Consider the following 18,769-nt stretch of genomic DNA (forward strand, 5'->3'; position numbering starts at 1 on the left):
CGACAGCAACCACAACGTGACATATCTGCGTAGTTCAATCTGTGTCAAAATGTTTGCTTCCGCAAGGACGATCACGCTTTTGATTCAAATGTGTTCAAATGAACACCTCCCTGACATTACCAAACACGCCCGAGCATTTTCATCATCTCTGCGTGTTTGTGTCCCTTCTCAACACCAGAATGAAATATATGAATACAATGTTCATTAGTAGAGCTGAAATTTTATTGTCTTTTTACTCCACAAACTAACCATGCTTCAAATGTACAACCAGAAATGGTACCGACGTCTACCAATTATTGCCATTTAATTTTGAGATTGGGTGGCCGTGGCACGGTCTCGCCCTTGTTAGCCTGCAGTGGGACTGTCACTTGGCCCTGCATCAGGAGAGTCACTGAGGCGGAAGCTGGAACAGTGTGTACCAAAACATATCGACAGTTGAAGCTTTTGTTCGGACTGTTGCGGTCGGGACGAGCTGATGCGCCGCTAACATGGGGGCGGGTGGGCAAAAAAAAGGCTGCTCGTTGACTCTTGAAACTCGTCCGGATGCAAAACATATTCATATACACGTAAAACAATACGCTGCAATAACGGACAAATACTGTATATTTATATTCTCGCCAGTAGCTGTTAGAACAAGGACTATTGTACCGGCATGTTTGGGTTGTGGCTGTATTAAGTTATACATTTATTTGACACTGCTGTCCTCTGCTGGCTTGTTGTGGCAACAACTCACGAGCTCGTGACTTGCCAATGTGCCATGCCACAATCTAGTCGTGTGTCTATGTGGATTTAGCACTGACCAGAGTCATTTGATAATCCCAGATGCCTTTGGAGCTCAGCTTTCCGTCTCTCCATGTGGTAGATGTCTCTGGACATTAGCCTGCATAGATCAGGGACAGATGTCTCTCCGTGAACTTATCACCACAGAGGCAAAGACTATGCGGTGGACCCTTGCTATCCGGATAAAAATCTGATACACCTCCAATATGCGTTTTCCACGGAAAATTTGGGGGGGAAAAATAGAACCCCAAAACAAAACAAACAAACAAACAAACAAACAAACAAAAAAAAGACATTTTCAACATGTCACATGTACTTCCCACGTGGTTTCAGGTCAGGTCATCACTTTTCTGCCACCCAGAAGTCCCGGCACCTATTGCTTGAAAAAAAATGATCAAGTGGCTTATTCGTTTTTACCTGTGGGCAGCCTGGGCCTTGCTGATTTGACAGTGAAGATGCTTGATGATGGCATCAAAGCGCTTGGTTTGGCCCTAAGGCAGAACAAATACAACGTGAAACACATTCGGCAGCCAAGGAAGTTTCTTTTGCCATACCTCAATGTCGTGCTTTATCTGGGCATGGGTCTCCGACTCTTTCTGAAGACTTTCCCTCCGCTGCGCTATAGTTTCCATCACCTCTGCAAGTTCCTGTGTCAGAGCATCAATCTCTGTCTGGAGAGATAAAATCCATGCTTTGTACAGCTGTGTGGACATCAACATGGTGGCCAAAACCCGATTTTTACAAATTGACCTTTGCTGACTGGACTTTGATTCCATGTGGATTTTTTAAATCCTCCTTAAGCTCCTCCTTGGACTTCCTCAGCTTCTGGACAAGTGTTCTCCTCTCCTCTTTGCAAGCATCAGTCTGGGTCACCGTGCACAAAACCGCCTGCCTGTGGCCCTCCATCTTTCTTCGATAAATGTCAAACTGAGCCCGTGCCATGCAGGCCTTCTCCTCCTCCTCACTTATTTGCTCCAGGAGTTTTGTCTTGTCCACTGTGATGGAGGCACAGTGGTCACGTCCGGCCTGCATTTGCTGCTCCAAATGTGTCATGTCATCCTCCACGATAAGGAGTTCTCTCGTTGTATGTCTCAGCTTTTTCTCAGCCTCATTGCTTTTCTTCTGCACATCCAGTAGAGTCGCCTGGCAAAGGCATTCGCCATTTATGCAAAGACAGGCATTCTCTTAGTGCAACTAAAATGAATAATTTTATTTACTATGATTTTGTAAAAACAAATATTGAGGGGGGAAAAAAACGAACCTGTAGGTAGTTGAGAGTCTCCTGGTCTTTTTGCAGAGTTTCAGTCTCATTGTCACGTTGGCTAATATTTTCAACACCTACTGATAATTGACTCTGAGCTCCTGAAGGTCAGATATAGGAACAAAGTATCAATTTCCTTATAAATTGAAATATATACCTGTGGATAAAAGGTACAGCCCCAATATAAAATTTGGCCAAACAGCCTTACATTTAGAGGGTAAAAACGAATGGTAGAGCTGGTGATGTTAGCATTGAAAAAGGCATTTTTAAAAAGGAATATAGTAACTAAATTTGCAAAATATGCGCGTTTGAATTTGTTCACCTACCTGTACAAGCGGCCGAATTCAACATTTTAACATTAGCGAAGTGAGCTTTTTCTCTCTAAATAAACTAAGAGCCAAGGATTGCCAAGAGAGTGACGTGAAACTATGTCTGCATTTAAACTCCAACTCCCAGAGTGCTCTGCAGTAGCATCGCGTCCGTCATTTCGACAACTACTTCCGGGTTTCTATCCCATGTTTTTGTTTTGAAAATCTCTTCAAACTGACCGCAACGTTGCTTTGATTTTATTCATCTATTTAATGTGCGCCAAAAAATACATCGTCAAATGTTTTCTCGTAGTTTGTGTCGCTTGCGTAACGTCTCTTACTGCGTAGTTTACACCAACCTAAAAAGAGGACGGTGGAGGACAAGCTTAGGACACACTGATGCAAAGCATGCGACAATTGCACTGGCACAACGCCGTGGTACATGGGCGACAAGGCGCCTCTTTCACAGCGATGTGGGGGACTTGTACGAAAACGATTCTGTTCAAATGTATCTTCGGGCGCTCATGGACAATCACAAAGCTCTAGGGCAAAATTTACAACGTTCAAACCTGAGCGAAGCTGACAGGAAAGTGATGGTGAAGAAATACACAGAGCTGCTGCCATTGGCAAACGTCTTTTACAATGTCGAACAGGCGCTGAAAGATCTTGACGAAGTTCAGTCCATTTTGCATTGTAAGTACACCCCCCCTCTCTCATTTTGGGGAATGCATTGTTTTCTCACATATCACATGCACCTTAGTCTAATCTGTGGAAATTTTCATAGTTATCAGTGGAAATTCTCATAGTTATCATTTATTTTATGATGAGATGACTTTGCTCTCATGACTGTAGCACCAGCTGGTTCCAAAGATGAAGCTGAACAGTTTGCTCAGCTGCTGAAAGAAGAGGAAGCTGTAATTGAAGACAGGCTTTCAGTATTAAAGAAAGAGGTAAGCATGCAAGAGCACATGCATGATCAAAGTTATTTTGTAATGTAGAAAATTCAGTGGTATGGTTGAGTATTTTTTCTCTCTCTCTAGTTAATCAAAGCTCTCTTGCCAAGTGACCCTCTGGACTCTAGTAACATTCTGCTGGAGGTTGTTTCAGGACGAACGACAGGAGGTTTGTGAGGTTTATTCACTTGCAGTCTGGACACAGATGCGTGAACCTGAATATTCCTCACATTTTGTTTGAATGTCATCTATGAGAGGTTTATTTCAATAATGATTTTTTTTTAGGTGATATATGTCAGCAATTCACCAGAGAAATGTTTGACATGTACCAGGGTTTTGCCGCTTACAAGAACTGGGATTTTGAGATGTTGAACTACACTCCTAAAGAATATGGTCTGTAGACTGTAGATATTCTGCACGCCGAGATACACCGGAGCCTCGAACTTTTTCTCCTGACCTTCTCAGGTGGTTTGCACCACGCGGCCGTGCGGATAGCTGGCGAGAATGTGTACAGACATCTGAAGCATGAGGGGGGAATACACCGGGTGCAGAGGATTCCTGAGGTGGGCCTTTCCTCCAGGATGCAGCGCATCCACACTGGAACCATGACTGTGATCGTCCTGCCTCAGCCTGTAGAGGTACGGTAACTTCCTCAGTAGCTCTCAATTTCAACAACTCGAGTTTGAAGCTAACGCGCGTGCTCTAGGTGGATGTCAGCATCGACCCTAAAGAGCTGCGTGTTGACACGTTCAGATCTCGAGGTGCTGGGGGTCAAAGTGTGAACACAACTGATAGCGCAGTGCGCATTGTTCACATTCCCTCAGGTATGCCATTCCGACAGCTGTCAAGCTTCTCAAGACTTTTGCTCACTCCTGCTGTAATCGCAATTTTTCCCTCTCAGGTATCACAGCGGAATGTCAACAGACCCGCTCTCAACTGCAGAACAGAGAAACTGCCTTGCGTGTGCTACAGGCCCGCCTCTACCAGAGCAAAATGGGTAAAGAGACTGAGCAGAAGAAGTTGGCACGTAAGCAGCAGGTAAGATGACTCCTGGAAAAAAATCGGCAATTTCATACAGGGCTGTAAGAATGCAGTATTAAAAATCACGATACTCTTGAAGACACAAACTTGTGTCGTCTTCGAAATGGCAGAACTGCGTCACGCCCCTTCCAAGTTTGTACTACCAAGTTCAACAAAGTTAATATTAGTATTATTTGAAGTTATTTTTATCTAAACAGAAGACTGGATTACAGATTATATTTCTTCAGCAATCTTCCTCCAACTGCGTGTCATTGAGCTACTTTTTCCGGCGACGGTCATCACAAAATTGACCAGGGGTGGGGTGGGGGTTGGATGCGACGGCAGACATGACGCTCAGAAAGTTAATACTCAACGACAGAGAAAGAAATGCTTTATAAGGGTGATTTTGTGGGGGCGTATTATACACGGGTCCGTGTTATTCACAGGCTTTTACGGTACATGCTTTTCGCGGACTGTCAACAGGATTGCTGCGTTGCCTACTTTTGAGGGCATACCTTTGTACAACTGCTTCATTTAGTCCACCTCACTTTGCAGATACCGCCACACAAGCGACGGTGTGGTACCTCTCTCGCCAAAATAGCTTCATCTTTCGAAGATGCGGCCAAGTCACGGCTGCCCATCAGCGGCGCGTTTAGTTGCACGTTCGGTCATCGTTCACTTCTTGCTACGACTTTCTGTTTACTTCTTCAACCTGCAAACCAAAGTAGGGAATGAAAAGTTGGGACTCCGATTGGCTGCTGTCTCGCCGGAATTAATCTACTTTATTTCAAAGGTATCATTTTAATTAACATTGAGCCGCGTGTCTTCATGGCAGGTGGGAACACGCTCGCAGTCAGAGAGGATTCGCACCTACAACTTCAGCCAGGATCGCATCACAGACCACCGTATTGGCTACATTTGCAGAGATATTAAGGTTAGCTCCTGAAACGGAACTCAAAAAGTGACCCAAGCTACGACATCTGTCACATTTCTGCATGTTCTTCTCATCCACGTCAGGAGTTCATGCGGGGAGGGGAGGCGCTTGATCATCTCATCACTGTCGTACTTGAACACGCAGAAAGGGAGGCGCTTCTGGACCTGGTGGCGAGCAGCAGAAGCAGTGTGTACTCTTCCGCAGACTGACAGCTTGCGGTCAAGTTTGGGGTTTGATATCGATAAACATCCCGTGTTTATCATTATCGATAAACACGGGACATGAGGTGTAGTCACACTGCGGTTTTTACTTGTGGAAATATGTTATTTGCAATTTACTGTACATTGACTAAGCCTGTGAAAAAACTATGTATCCTAAAATAATAAAAATAACATTTTCTTGGTAACAAACTGAAAGTTGATATTAAGGAACCATTTCAAAGACATTTTGTGGAAAACGTGTTGTATTTATTAGACTCTGACGACATTGACGCTGTCATCATGACACTGCGGGGCCACCTATCAGCTTTACACACTCACACACCAGCAGCTGGTCACATGCTGTCAGTCCATCATTAACCTCCTGCACGGGTTCAAAAGCAACATTAAAATGAACATGAACTACAAAATCAGATTCATTTAAAATTCAGCAAACACAAAAAAATGTGGCTAGTCATCATTGTCTCTCTGTCGAAAGCTTCTGGATTTTCCATTCTGTGTTTTGCTTTTCTTGAATGAAGTGGTTCCGCCTTCCACTCCGAGTGAGGTGATGATGCGCTCCTTGAACTTTGGTTTCGGTTCCGGCGGCAACTCTGTCGGGGCAGCGTCTTTGTCTTCCACTTTGGGCAACTGTAAGTCCACATTGGCGCTAGCGGGCAAAAGAGAACAGACACGAGTTGCTGAAACGAATCATCTAAAAGTTGCAACAGCTCCAGCTGCCACAAGTTTGAAAGGCACACTTACTATGGATCCTTCTCCTCCTTGATCTGTTCCCAAACTCCATACGGGTTCAGTGACTTTGGCCTCTTAGCCTTTGCCACCTCCTCTTGTTGTTGTTTCACTTCAGGTTCAGTGGTTGTGCTTTGGACCTCCTCTTTCTTCTCCTCCTTAGCACCCTCTTGAGGCATATTGTTGCTTGTTTGATCATCTTCATCCTTTCCTGAAGGTTCACCCTCTGCTTTCCTTTTCTGAAATAGCCCATAAGGAAGTTTGAATACATGAGTACGGCAAATGAATGTTCTCCATTTTATTTGTTCTTACCCTAAAGCTATTTTGTGGGGCAACGGACGGCGGGCTCGGGTGGTCAGTCACTTCTGCGCCCTGTGACAACTGAGCCTCATTACAGCCGTTGTCTCCTTCTGAAGTCAGCTTCTCCTCAACTGCTTTCTCACTGCCAGTTGCCAAGCTGGATTCAGGAGTTTCATCAGCGGGTGGTGAGTCATTTGGCTTTTCCCATCTGGACTCTGAAAGGTAAGACAAATGTGGCTTGAGATTACTGCTTGCTACGACAGCAAAACGTATCATCGAAAACTGTGTGATAGGTAGTTATCGAACCTCCAGTTTCTGTATTGTACCAATATGCGTATCCTTCAGGGCTGACACTTTCCATCCAAGTACCACTCTATGGACAAAGAAAGCAGTAAGATAGAATTGCACTTTAAAGGGGTTTTAGAAGCAAAATATATATTTATATAACCTTGTGCTGTCCGTGCTGCATAAAGTCTGAGCTACCCTGCAGCCCTTCAGGTCTGTCCCACCGAGAGTCTGCAGCAAAAATACATAGATCCAAGTGGTGAATCTGACAGAGAAGCAATGTTACAACGATAGCTCTTAAAACAAACAAAAAAAGACTTCAGGTTATTTTTACCTCCAGTTGCTGTGTTGTAATAGTATGCGTGTCCGTCTTCTGTCCGTCCTTCCACCCAACACAGACTCTGTGTTCTGTTTTGCTCCCCAGATGACTTCCTTGGTTTCTCTGTTTTCTTTTGATATTTTTTTCTATGTGGTGGTGGCTCGCACAGTACCACAGGTGGTGCTTTAGGTTGTGGCGCTACGGCGGTTTGGACACAAGGACCGGTTCCTGACACAAGAAATTAATTATAGTTAAGAAAACAGATGTTTTATGACCAATTTTCAACATAGCGTCTCACACAGTTACCCGAGTCCATTTCCATCCTTTTCAGGTCTTCTTGATACGCCTTCAGCGCAGCCTCCTCCATTGCTGCAAACTGTTTGGACATACGGTCCTCTTGCTTCGCCTTTTGGACGCTCTTCTTTCTGATCTACAAGTACAGATAGATAGTGACAAATAACAGCCGGGGGTAGCCAATAAGAAGTCAGACTTCTCAGAGTGGTTCTTATCTCTTGTGCCAGTAATGAGGATGATGCCAAAACTGACATACTGTATTTTTCGTAGCTGTTAGTATGGCAACAAAGTTAAAAGAAGTGTCACGTCCTGATCCAGTAACCGTCAAAATGCAAGAAACAAATACAATACCTCGGAAAATTTGGCTGCCACATTTTCTTTGTGATTCTTCCCTCTTTCGTGAAATTCGATGCTCTAGAATGCAAAATAAACACGATTGAAGACGTGAGCATCACATGAACACTGTCCTCGCAATAAACAAGCAAAGTGGGGCTCACTTACGGGCTTATTGTCCGCAATCCAACACTTGCAGTATTGGCAGAATTTCCTCGGTTGTGACTTCCAGTAGTCAGCCCTGAAAAGAAAAGTAAAAACATTAGTTGCCTACGAGTTGTAGCCTTAACAGCTATGTGGCTAACTAGAAGTATATAGATCGATATTCTTCCCTAAAAACTACACGTAGCCCAAGGCAATGTTGTTTTTACTTTACACGTCAAGTACTTTAAACTGGGTACTTACATTGATATTATTTGAGTGTGATTGTAAGGCAGGAATGAGTTAAAACGAAGAAAACGAGACCCGGGCTGTACACATTCCAGGAACTATATTGTCCATTGCTGATGACGTCACCACAATGACGCTGCTATCCTCGTTCAAATAGTCACGATATTTGAGATATGAATACCGTTTTGAGGTATTACACCGACCATGGATACAAACGTATAGTGATATATAAGTTGTGCCGCTCATAAGCAGTGTCTAATGCTTTATAAATTGCACAGAATTCATATTTCGGCATGTCCCATATGGTCTAGCGGTTAGGATTCCTGGTTTTCACCCAGGCGGCCCGGGTTCGACTCCCGGTATGGGAACATCTTTTCTGCCTCCGAAGAAGGTTGTTGTACTACTGTGGACTGTCTTGGTGAAGTCAGAAAACAATCCCATTTTCTCACATACATCGTCGATATATAGAGATCCAAAGTGCGTTAACATCTTATTAATATCACCGTCGGTAAAATTAGACTTCTCACTTTACTCTTATGCACGCAGCAGTTGCAGTTCGGGTTGTGGCATGAAAATAACTTTTACGCTAGGCATGGGAACGCAAACCAAGTTCGATTAATATATTGACAGAGGGAACTGTTAATGTTATAACACATGACATTTCCACCGGAAATGAGCAATACACTGCCGTGCAAAACGGCCAGTGTAATTAATTAGACTTACCATATACCAACATGCAGCATGAAAATCTGTTTTTTCCTTGTTAAATTAGATTTAGATTTGTCCATTGACAATGCTGCTGTTTTTTCCCGTTTGTAGGATACTTTACACCTTTAATTTCTGTGTAATCTTCCACACCACTTAATCCTGTACAGGGTCGCGGGGAGGCGCTGGAGCCTACCCCAGCAGGGCATACACAGACACTGTCACTCAGCGGAGACGGATCCCGCGCTGGCCGCACACAACTCACTACACGTGTGTACCACTACGCCATCAGCGACCACCTTTAATTAATCAATTCATTACATTAATATATTAAGTAAGTGTCTGAATTCAATTAGGTAATCTATCTATCTATCTATCTATCTATCTATCTATCTATCTATCTATCTATCTATCTATCTATCTATCTATCTAAAACCAAACCCGAGCTGTGAGGGCTGACACGTCATAACCAAGCGCCGATGAGAAAATAACTACGCAAAAAGTAGGCGCCTGATTACACGCCCTTTGAATTATCCCGTCGCTCAAGCAAAGCAACCGGTTTTGCGTCCAACTGGCTGCGGGGCTTCGGTGCTGCGGAGCTCCCCATGATCAGCGCCATGGCTGGGTCGTCACACCGCGTAACGCTCGGGCCGCTGGTTGCTGCCATCGACCAGGGCACCAGCTCCACACGGTTCTTGGTAAGACTGCGTGCACGAGTGGGGCAACACCCGGGGTTAACTCGCTCGTGCTATTTCTTGTCCATACGTATCACACAAACGGCTTGCAATATAGCATTATATTTATTTAGTGTTACACCACAGATGTCAAAGTCAAACTCAGCCCTCCACATCAATATACGGTTGACCTAGGTTCAAACCCATACAAATATGATAAGTTATTAAAACACGATGGGACGGCAGAACATGTTTGGAAGTGTGCAAGAAGTTCCTCCTGTTCTAGCTCAGGTGTCACCAACCTTTTTGAAAGTGATGGAGCTCCGTACTTCTAGGGGTAGTTTGATACACACTTCTGAAATAACACTTTTGCTCAAATTACTTTCAATAATAGGCTGTTATTCATAATTAATCATATTCACTCGGGAGAAGGGGCGCAACCACAACTGCGATACAGCACTCGATGAAAACAAGTTTGGCTCACAGGGGCCTTTGCGTCTCAGCTAGTATACAGTATGCGCTAGCTGGGGCAGTAAATAGTCATAATGTATAACCGTGCGTATAACTCTTGTGTGCTCTTTTGGTAGGTGTTCAATTCCAAAACGGCTGAACTCCTCAGCCACCACCAGGTGGAAATAAAACAGAGCTTCCCCAAAGAAGGGTCAGTGTGTGATGAAATAATCATCCACAAATGAATCAGTCCGAGACCTGAATTGTGTTTGTGCCTCTCAGATGGGTGGAGGAGGACCCCAAAGAAATCTTGCAGTCTGTGTACGAGTGCATGGAGCGCACGTGTGAAAAACTCACACAACTCAATATTGACATCGCTAATATTAAAGGTATGCAGCAGCGGGACTTTTGCAGTGACTGTAAAATCCCGCGAGTAATGCTCATTTTAAGATCCCTCTCGGGATTTTATGATACACTTTGCCCATTTATTGCGATTTTTACCTTGTTTCTTTCCAGCGATTGGAGTGACCAACCAAAGGGAAACCACACTTGTTTGGGACAAAGAAACTGGGGAGCCGTTGTACAATGCAATAGGTAATATTTCTTTCATCAGTGTAAAATATACCCTTAGCAAGAAAACTTATTTTCCTCTTATTTCCCAGTTTGGCTTGACCTGCGCACTCAATCCACAGTTGAGAGTCTGATCAACAAAACTCCAGGGAGGAATAAAAACCACTTGAAGGTGAACACCTCACCAATCATGCAACTTTCTGAGTTAATGCATATGTAATGAAACTTTTTCCGAAGGTGTTTTTTTTGTCTGCTATTGTAATTTCCAGTTTGCTCTTTAAATTGTTCAATGATATACCGGTACTAGTGTTTACATTAAATTGTTTCCGTTTGCTGCATGGTTTTGACGAATTGAAATGCATGATAACATTTTATTTTCAATCAATCAATCAATCCCTAAAGTAAACCAAAATAAACAAGAATGAAAATATTATTAGACGTCATCAATGTAATAAAAATGTCATTCTTTTGTAGCAGCGATTTAAAGTTTGTGTACACTAAGGCTGTTCTGGGCCAAATTTTATGGGTGTCTTGATTTTAGAATCAATCGTGTGTTCAAGGAAAATGGTGGTGATGGTAATCTTTTTTTTGTTGTTGTTTTTTAGCAGGGGTCAGTAGTAACGTTGTCCACGAGCAAGCTTGAAACAATGAAAGAGTAAAAACGATCATACATTGTGATCATAACAAAAAGCAGCCATACTCAGAGGCCGCCTTGGTACAAAAACAAGTCGCTTCCAAAATACGCTTTTTTATCTGCGACATTGAATGAGGATTATTGAGAAAAAAAAAGCTGTAGTTTGTTACTGATGTTCAATACCACTTTGTTCAGACTGATACCAGAACAAGTATTCATTCCTTGAGTACTGAGTACAGACACTTTTGACTACTTTTGTTAAATTCCATTTAACACAATGACAATTGTAAACAAAGACCTTTCTTTCTGACTCGCCGATGTGTCAATTATGGTGATGATATTTTTGCTCCTGAAAAATGGACCCAGAACATACATGGCAAATGAAAATTGTGTAAGCCGTTCAATCCTGTAAATTGATACGGCCGCTCACCCCCCCCCCCCCCCCCTCCCGCCTCCTCTTTACATCATCCAGCACAAAACCGGCCTCCCCATCAGCACTTACTTCAGTGCGGTGAAGCTTCGCTGGTTGATGGACAATGTGGACCAAGTCCACAAAGCTGTGCTTTCCCACCGCGCCATGTTTGGCACCGTGGACTCGTGGCTCATTTGGGTGAGGCCTTTGTTGCTGCTTGCCTTTCTTTTCTGGTTAAACGAAGTTGAGCATGACTGGGTGAAAACGTCCTCCAGTGTTTAACCGGAGGCAAGTCTGGAGGCGTCCACTGCACGGACGTGACCAATGCCAGTCGGACCATGTTGTTCAACATTCACACCATGGACTGGGACCCGGAGCTCTGCAAGTACGACACCTACTAACCACTTGTCACTTTGGCAACGTTATGCCGTGGGGCTAATGCTTTTTCGTGACCCCAATCAGATATTTTGGTATTCCGATGGAGATTCTGCCCCGAGTGAGAAGCTCTTCTGAAATCTACGGCCTCATGGTGAGCCATCGTCACAAATGTTTTTTTGTTGTTTTTTTTCAAGAGCCGGGCCGCTTCCAAAATAACCAGTGCTGTTCTGAGTGCATGAACGTTGACTGAGAAACTCTTTTAGGCGTTATTTTGTGTGCCGTTGTCTCCCCTCTCTCACTGGTAGAAAATAAGTTCTAGCTGGGTAAGTCATATTGTCACTCGCCACTTTCTTCATCGCCCCGCTTCTTCTGTGTGGTTGCTTCTGCTCTGCTCGGCAAGCTCATTTCCAACTTCTGTAGCAGAGAGTTAGTTGTCCGTTGCAATTTTGTGAAAGAAAATCACCAAATCTGCCATTTCAATTGAATGCAAATGTTCTTGCTGCTACAAATAAATGCACTTGATGTGTTGCCATTTGGAAATGGGCCGCTTGGCTTTGCTTCTCGTGACTTGGCACTTTCCATCTTCTGCTCCACCGATTGCATGAAAGCTCCGAGGTCTTTTCACTCTTTGAACGCACCTTAGTGGCCTCACAAAGAAGTGAAAACATTGAGGCCATGCGCACATGAACACTGGTGTCGTTCAATATGTATCTTTATTTTGGCTTTTTGCCCGCTAAGATGATATTTTTGTTAACTTGGGGGGGGGGAGTGAATATTTTACGACTATTATGAATATTTCACGAATAACACTTTTGTTTTGGGGCAGGATTCTTTAGAACTTATTTTTTCAGAGATATTCATTGTTAAAATGGAACCATATGTGGAGAAAGCGAGCCCCCATATGACCTGCGCTGTTTTAGTCAATGCCACCATGAGGTGCATTTGAGACGTCCCCATTTCATCAGAAACAAACAAATCCATTCAACTTAGTATTCATTCTATGAAGTAGATATTATGCTACGACAAATGCATATTGGTCAAGCTCCCACACATAAAATCTAACTTCAACTGCAAGCAGACAATGCCCACCCAAACAGCGTCCTATGTGAACTTGCTGACAATTTTGGCTAATGTTAGCATTTGTTGAGAAAATGATGAACCTTCATTTCGAAATGTGTTTTAGAGACTTATAATTGTACCGGCATGTGTGCAAATGTTTGGTCACTTATGAGAACTCTTGAGAGTTTGACGATTCCGCGACTAAATGTTTCTGATGAGGACATCAAAGGCACCTTATATTGACCCGTTCAGTTTGCTTCATTACCGCTGTTATTTGACTTTATGCGGTCAAATAACGTTGTTTACGGTGACATAATTTGGACAATGTGGTTACACGTGGAGTACTGCAGTTTTGTTATAGCAATAGACATTTAGAACCTGGGTCTTTCATTCAATGTCATATCTATATTGTTATGAGTGATAGGAACAAAATGGCAGCCCACTAAATGAACACATGTGATCGTTTGGCAGAAATCAGGAGCACTTTCTGGTATTCCCATTTCCGGCGTAAGTATTTATCAACGTTATCGGGCGATGATGCCAGTTGCTGCGTATCTGATGCTCGTGCGTTTGCTCGTGAATTCAGTGTCTTGGAGATCAGTCGGCCGCGTTGGTTGGACAGATGTGCTTCCAGGACGGGCAAGCTAAAAATACGTAAGTCCGCCTGCCATGTGGCTGAGACGGAAAAAAAGTGTTGTCGCAAATGCTTTTTTTTTTTTTTTGTTTGTGTGTGTGTTGCAGTTATGGAACAGGCTGCTTTTTGCTGCGCAACACTGGAGCCAAGGTGCTGCCGCTGCCTCTGACCTGCTCATCTCTGGAGGTTGTCATGTGCCCCAAATGGTTAACTGCTGCTCTCTGTTGCAGCCAGTCATGTCTGAGCACGGGCTTCTCACCACCGTGGCCTACAAACTGGGTCGGGACAAACCCGCCTGCTACGCGTTGGAGGTGCGGCACCAGGAATGGCTTTTTTTTTTTTTTTTTTTCTTTCTCTCTCTCTCTCTTTCCTCTTGGCATCCTTGGCCAACACTGTGTTCTCGCCAGGGTTCTGTGGCCATCGCAGGAGCCGTGGTCCGTTGGCTGCAGGACAATCTCGGCATCATCGGATCTTCCGAAGAGCTCGGTATGTCATCCGAACACTCACATCTCGTTGATCGTTGACCCGACGACCTGTGCTTTCTTTTTCTGCGCAGAGAAGTTGGCCGCATCGGTTGGGACATCCTACGGTTGTTATTTTGTTCCTGCCTTTTCGGGGCTTTATGCGCCTTACTGGGAGCCCAGTGCGAGAGGGTAAGGCCCATTTTGGAACCCATGTTAGCAGGACAGCTGAGTTTGACGGACGCTTTCTTTGTGCCACAGGGTCATTTGCGGGTTAACGCAGTTTACCAATAAGAGTCACCTGGCTTTTGCTGCATTGGAAGCCGTCTGCTTCCAGACACGAGAGGTGTCAACACACACACGCGCGCGCTCGCTCACACAGACTCCCCTCTACCCTTTTTCTTCGTGTGGTGTGAAGGTGAGCTTAGAATTTGTGCTCTTGCATCTGTTGGCAGATTCTGGACGCCATGAATCAGGACAGCGGCATCCCGCTCACTCAGCTGCAGGTAGACGGAGGAATGACGTCCAACAGGTTGCTGATGCAGCTGCAGGCAGACATACTCTGCATCCCCGTTGGTAGGCCTTCCCTCTTTGCCCTCTACGTTTCCATCGGCATTTTTTCACGACAACAATGTATATGTGTCGCATTAGCAGCAGATAAAATAACTAGTGGTGCCATATGAAAACACTCTCGGTTTTGCCACAGGGGAGAGGGTGTGACTCATCAGGGCAAATCGTCATAATGCCACAGTTAACAGAACATGCGCATATGAACTAGGGGTGTAAACAAAAACCGGTTTGAGCTGGAAAACCGTTTTTAAACATTTTCTTTTTATTCAAAAGGTGCGAGTGCATCCAATCGTTCCACATTGAAATGTATTGAGGTACGAATGGAATTGTCCTTTATTGGAGAGATGTATCTTAGAAAGAATTGGCACAGTACACATTTACAGTACTGACAAATTATACAATACGATACAATAACATTTTATTTATATAGCGCATTTCATAATTGCTCGAGCTGTAACAAAGCACTTTACAAACAGTAGACAATAAATAAAGACAATAAAAGGCCGTAATACACAAGTATCAATAAATAAAAATAATATATAAGACATAAACAAATAAAGCCGATAGATTAACACAAAACACAATTGACACCTGGAGAAGAGCCGAAAATTTCAGGTCTGATCAAAAGCCAGAGAAAAGAAACCGGCTTTTAAAAATGGACAGAGAGGGGGCTTGCCTAACAACCAATGGGAGCTCATTCCAGAGGGAAGGACCAGCGACAGAAAAGGCTCGCTTCCCCCCCGCCCCCGAGGCTCCGCTTGGTCCTCGGCACCTCCAGCGGCGCCTGGTCCGCGGACCTGAGGCTGCGGGAAGGTGCACGCGTAGGAGTGGAGGAGCTCGGAGAGGTACGCCGGGGCCAGGCCAGTTAATGATTTCAAGACAAATAGGAGAATCTTAAATGGAACCCTGAAATGCACTGGGAGCCAGTGAAGGGAGGCCACAATTGCTGTTATGTGCTCCGTCTTCCGAGCTCCACTTAGGAGGCGGGCAGCAGCATTTTGGACCAACTGGTGACGCTTGAGGGAGGACTGGCTGACTCCAAAATAAAGTGCGTTGCAGTCATCTAGCCGAGATGTAAGAAAGGCGTGCATGGATGACTGTTTGTAAGTGCTGATGGGAAAGGAGGGGCTTTACCTTAGCCGGCTGTCTAAGGTGAAAAAAGCTCGACTTTACAACAGGGCTGATTTGCTGCTCCAATTTAAGATCACTGTCCATTTGGAATCCCGAGTTTAAGACTGTTGGCTTTCATTCAACTGTGTGTAAAATAACAACAAAAAAGTAATTGCGTCATGCACAGAGCTGGGCATTTGACTAAAAATTGAGCGTCTGTTAGTCGTCATCCGTCTGCAGCGTGGCTGCCCTTCTGTCGATTTGCCTTTTTTTTTTCCCAGGGGAAAAAAAATTGTACCTATCCACAGGCCGGTCCGCCTCTAATTTTAAGCAGCCATCTATCTGCAGGTCCAACTAAACTTTCAACATGCAATCGTAATCTCACGAACGAACTGAACCGAATCGTTCCACTTTCAAATCAAACCGCCCTTGAATCGTTCCGCAACCTAACATATTGAAAAACGTATGGAAACGTTTTTTTGCGGAGAGGAGAGGCGCACAGCCCTAATAAGAACATAACGGGAGACTTTGATTATGCTTTCAAGGTATTCTCAGACAAATCCAACAAATGAGATGCATTCCGTTTCTTGGGGTTGCATCTTGTGTGAAGGAAGCTTGGAAATGATCCCGTTTGCTTATTTCCCCCAGTGAAACCGTCCATGCCAGAGACCACCGCTCTGGGCGCAGCGATGGCGGCCGGCGCAGCAGAGGGGGTGAGCGTGTGGAGTTTGAACCCGGACGACCTGAGTGAAGTGACGTCGGAGAAGTTTGAGCCTCAGATCAACCCTGAAGGTATGTTTTGAAAGCGTCCGCCCCACTGCGCATCGGCTGATGTTTTTCTCTGCGCGTGTGTGGCAGAGAGCGAGTTCCGCTACGCCCGCTGGAAGAAAGCCGTTCAGAAGTCCATGAACTGGGAGACCACAGAGCTGCCGTCGAATGGCGATGGTGGGCTGCTTCGGTTTGCTTTGTGGTTTTTGAGCCTCCTGTCCGTGACCCACAATGCTTTGTTATCTTGCCATCAGGCGAAAGCGGCATCTTCTGCAGCGTCCCACTGGGCTTCTACATCATGGGCAGCATGCTGATGCTGATTGGAGCCAATTACCTCGCAGGTCGGTGTCCAGCTGGCTGACCGCCAGAGCGCTCAAATAATGTCTGCGATTGGTCAAGACTTCTTTTGTGCCACTTCAAGGTCACGACTAGTCTGCCGGCGGCCAGCAAGGACAAAGAGACCTACTGTCGAAAAGTCACTCCACGAGGGAGAGGAAAGACTGTTTTGGGAACTGACACTCAGTGGGGACCTCCCCTATATTTACTGTCTCTTGTTGAACATGAACTGTCGCAGGAGTATGCATGCGGTCGGTGTCTGTTTTTCTGACTGTTTCATGAGCTGAACTTACTGCCGAGTTGTTGTGATCCTTGAGGCGTTTTTTTTTTGTACATAATCAATTATGATTCTTCTTCATTGTTACCAAGACCCTTCCCAAAATCTCCATTTGCTTCAACTACTTTTAGCGCACTTTATTTAGTCTTTCACTTTGTGAGTACCGTACTACTAAGTCATTATTTTTTTATATTAGGAAAAAAAAAAAAAAAAAATCTCGGAATATCTGTTCTGTTCATGTGCACCTCCCCACATACGCATTTGCCCCAGTGATGGTAATCCTGGCATGAGCACAAGTGAATTCATTTGTAAACTATGAATCCTGTTCCAAAGCGTTAAACAGAAAGCACTTGTCATGTGAATGTCGGTCAATATTTATTGCTGCGTGTGTACCCGAAAGCAGAGGTGAACGCTGTAGGCTGGGCTAAAAAAAGGTCAAATATCAGACGCCATCAAAAATGTTTGGTGTGGACAATACAAGTCTTTCTTTGTCACTGTTCACTTTGCCTCACTATGATCCTAAACCATAAATAAACTTGGCTCTGACATATCTTTTTTTTCCCTTTGAATTTTGTGCCATTTGAAGTCAGTCTGTTGGAAAAAAAGTGAATTCTTTTTTAAAAAATGTAAAACGACAGGTAATGCATTTGACACCTACTGTAGTTGACACAAGAAGTTGTCACGTTTTTTTGTTATTTTGAAGTGGAACGCATTTCCCCTAGGTGATCACCTTGCATGTCATCACTGCTGACATTTGCTGCTATGCAATTGTCCACTGCTCCTCCAGGCTTGCTTTCCTGCTTTCCTGTTTTTCGTCTCGCCCCGCTGCAACACAGGTAGTAAGGATTGTTCAGTAGGTAGTTAGACAGGTAGTCACATTAGACAGTAACAGGTGTGATTGCTTAGTAAGCACTCAGTTCAGCAGTTGAAGGCTGGTAGGTAGGGGTGGTCAATAAGTAGGCCGGTAGGATTGCTTAGTGGATACTAAAAAAGTCAAGTAGGCAGGTAATCAAGAACGCTGGTAGGTAGGAGCGGTCAGTAATTAGGTAAGTAGGACTGGTCAATAAGTAGGTAGGATTGGTTAGTCAGTGGTCAGGTAGGTCGGTAGCTGGTAGGCAGGCAGGTACGCATTAATAGGTAGGGTTGATTAGTAAGGTCGGTAGTAAAGAAGGCTAGTAGGTCGGAAAAGGTCAGCGGAGTCGCTATGTAGTCTGGCAGGTGCAGCGAGCATGCAAGGAAAGGTGAAAATATACATATTTTTTCTTTACTTCACTTTGCTGCAATTGGCTGGCATCTAATTCAGGGTGTACCCGGGGCCGGCCTACTTCCCCGAAGACAGCTGGGATGGCTCCAGCATGCCCGCGAGGATGCCCTTGCAAGGATGACCCGTTTGGATGATGGATGGATGGATGGATGGATGGACACTTTGCAACAAGTATGTTTTTATGTTCATTTTTTGTTTCTATATTGCACAGGTCATGCAGAGAGCAGTCGTCTGGACGGCATGGCCTCATGCTGACTGGGACAATATACCCCATCTCAGTGAATGAATGAACTCAAAACATTTTGGGTTGGTTTGTAATAGAAAAAAAACAAACAAACAATTT

General features: G+C 44.4%; 4 protein-coding genes and 1 non-coding gene across 6 annotated transcripts; 3 read left to right on the plus strand and 2 right to left on the minus strand.

The window, feature by feature from the left end:
• Positions 1-222: 222 nt before the first annotated feature.
• Positions 223-2,488, minus strand: ccdc122 (coiled-coil domain containing 122). The gene is made up of 6 exons (XM_086039519.1): positions 2,368-2,488; positions 2,042-2,142; positions 1,531-1,923; positions 1,335-1,451; positions 1,198-1,271; positions 223-880 (listed from the first exon to the last, which is right to left on the minus strand). The coding sequence occupies exons 1-6, from the start codon at positions 2,390-2,392 to the stop codon at positions 790-792; spliced, it is 801 nt and encodes a 266-aa protein (XP_085895645.1). The 5' UTR covers positions 2,393-2,488; the 3' UTR covers positions 223-789.
• Positions 2,489-2,495: 7 nt separating this feature from the next.
• mtrf1 (mitochondrial translational release factor 1) lies at positions 2,496-5,666 on the plus strand. Its single transcript, XM_086039493.1, has 9 exons — positions 2,496-3,042; positions 3,202-3,299; positions 3,390-3,471; positions 3,588-3,695; positions 3,768-3,940; positions 4,009-4,126; positions 4,204-4,340; positions 5,158-5,256; positions 5,340-5,666. Exons 1-9 carry the CDS (start codon positions 2,649-2,651, stop codon positions 5,463-5,465), a joined length of 1,335 nt encoding a protein of 444 aa, XP_085895619.1. The 5' UTR covers positions 2,496-2,648; the 3' UTR covers positions 5,466-5,666.
• A 35-nt stretch (positions 5,667-5,701) lies between these two features.
• wbp4 (WW domain binding protein 4) lies at positions 5,702-8,303 on the minus strand. Its single transcript, XM_086039506.1, has 10 exons — positions 8,140-8,303; positions 7,903-7,975; positions 7,753-7,815; positions 7,414-7,537; positions 7,123-7,335; positions 6,952-7,019; positions 6,810-6,876; positions 6,516-6,718; positions 6,219-6,442; positions 5,702-6,123 (listed from the first exon to the last, which is right to left on the minus strand). Coding segments are annotated over exons 1-10 (1,236 nt in total). The 5' UTR covers positions 8,142-8,303; the 3' UTR covers positions 5,702-5,924.
• Positions 8,304-8,420: 117 nt separating this feature from the next.
• trnae-uuc (transfer RNA glutamic acid (anticodon UUC)) lies at positions 8,421-8,492 on the plus strand. The gene has a single exon. It is a non-coding gene; the product is annotated as a tRNA-Glu (tRNA).
• Positions 8,493-9,305: 813 nt separating this feature from the next.
• On the plus strand, positions 9,306-17,712 carry LOC147154027 (glycerol kinase). Of its 2 annotated transcripts, XM_086039698.1 has the most exons (21): positions 9,306-9,527; positions 10,091-10,164; positions 10,236-10,342; positions 10,470-10,547; positions 10,616-10,695; positions 11,630-11,767; positions 11,845-11,954; positions 12,032-12,098; positions 12,253-12,270; positions 13,478-13,513; positions 13,593-13,660; positions 13,748-13,790; positions 13,871-13,951; positions 14,048-14,126; positions 14,197-14,293; positions 14,363-14,447; positions 14,557-14,677; positions 16,430-16,573; positions 16,640-16,726; positions 16,804-16,890; positions 16,971-17,712. In XM_086039698.1, the coding sequence occupies exons 1-21, from the start codon at positions 9,435-9,437 to the stop codon at positions 16,979-16,981; spliced, it is 1,704 nt and encodes a 567-aa protein (XP_085895824.1). In that variant the 5' UTR covers positions 9,306-9,434; the 3' UTR covers positions 16,982-17,712. The 2 variants fall into 2 exon arrangements, with proteins under 2 accessions (XP_085895824.1, XP_085895835.1); XM_086039709.1 differs by lacking the exon at positions 12,253-12,270.
• The last annotated feature ends 1,057 nt before the right edge of the window (positions 17,713-18,769 follow it).

Source organism: Filicampus tigris, chromosome 1, assembly GCF_054856515.1.
Source record: "Filicampus tigris isolate MCC_2025a chromosome 1, RoL_Ftig_1.0, whole genome shotgun sequence".
Classification (NCBI taxonomy): domain Eukaryota; kingdom Metazoa; phylum Chordata; class Actinopteri; order Syngnathiformes; family Syngnathidae; genus Filicampus; species Filicampus tigris.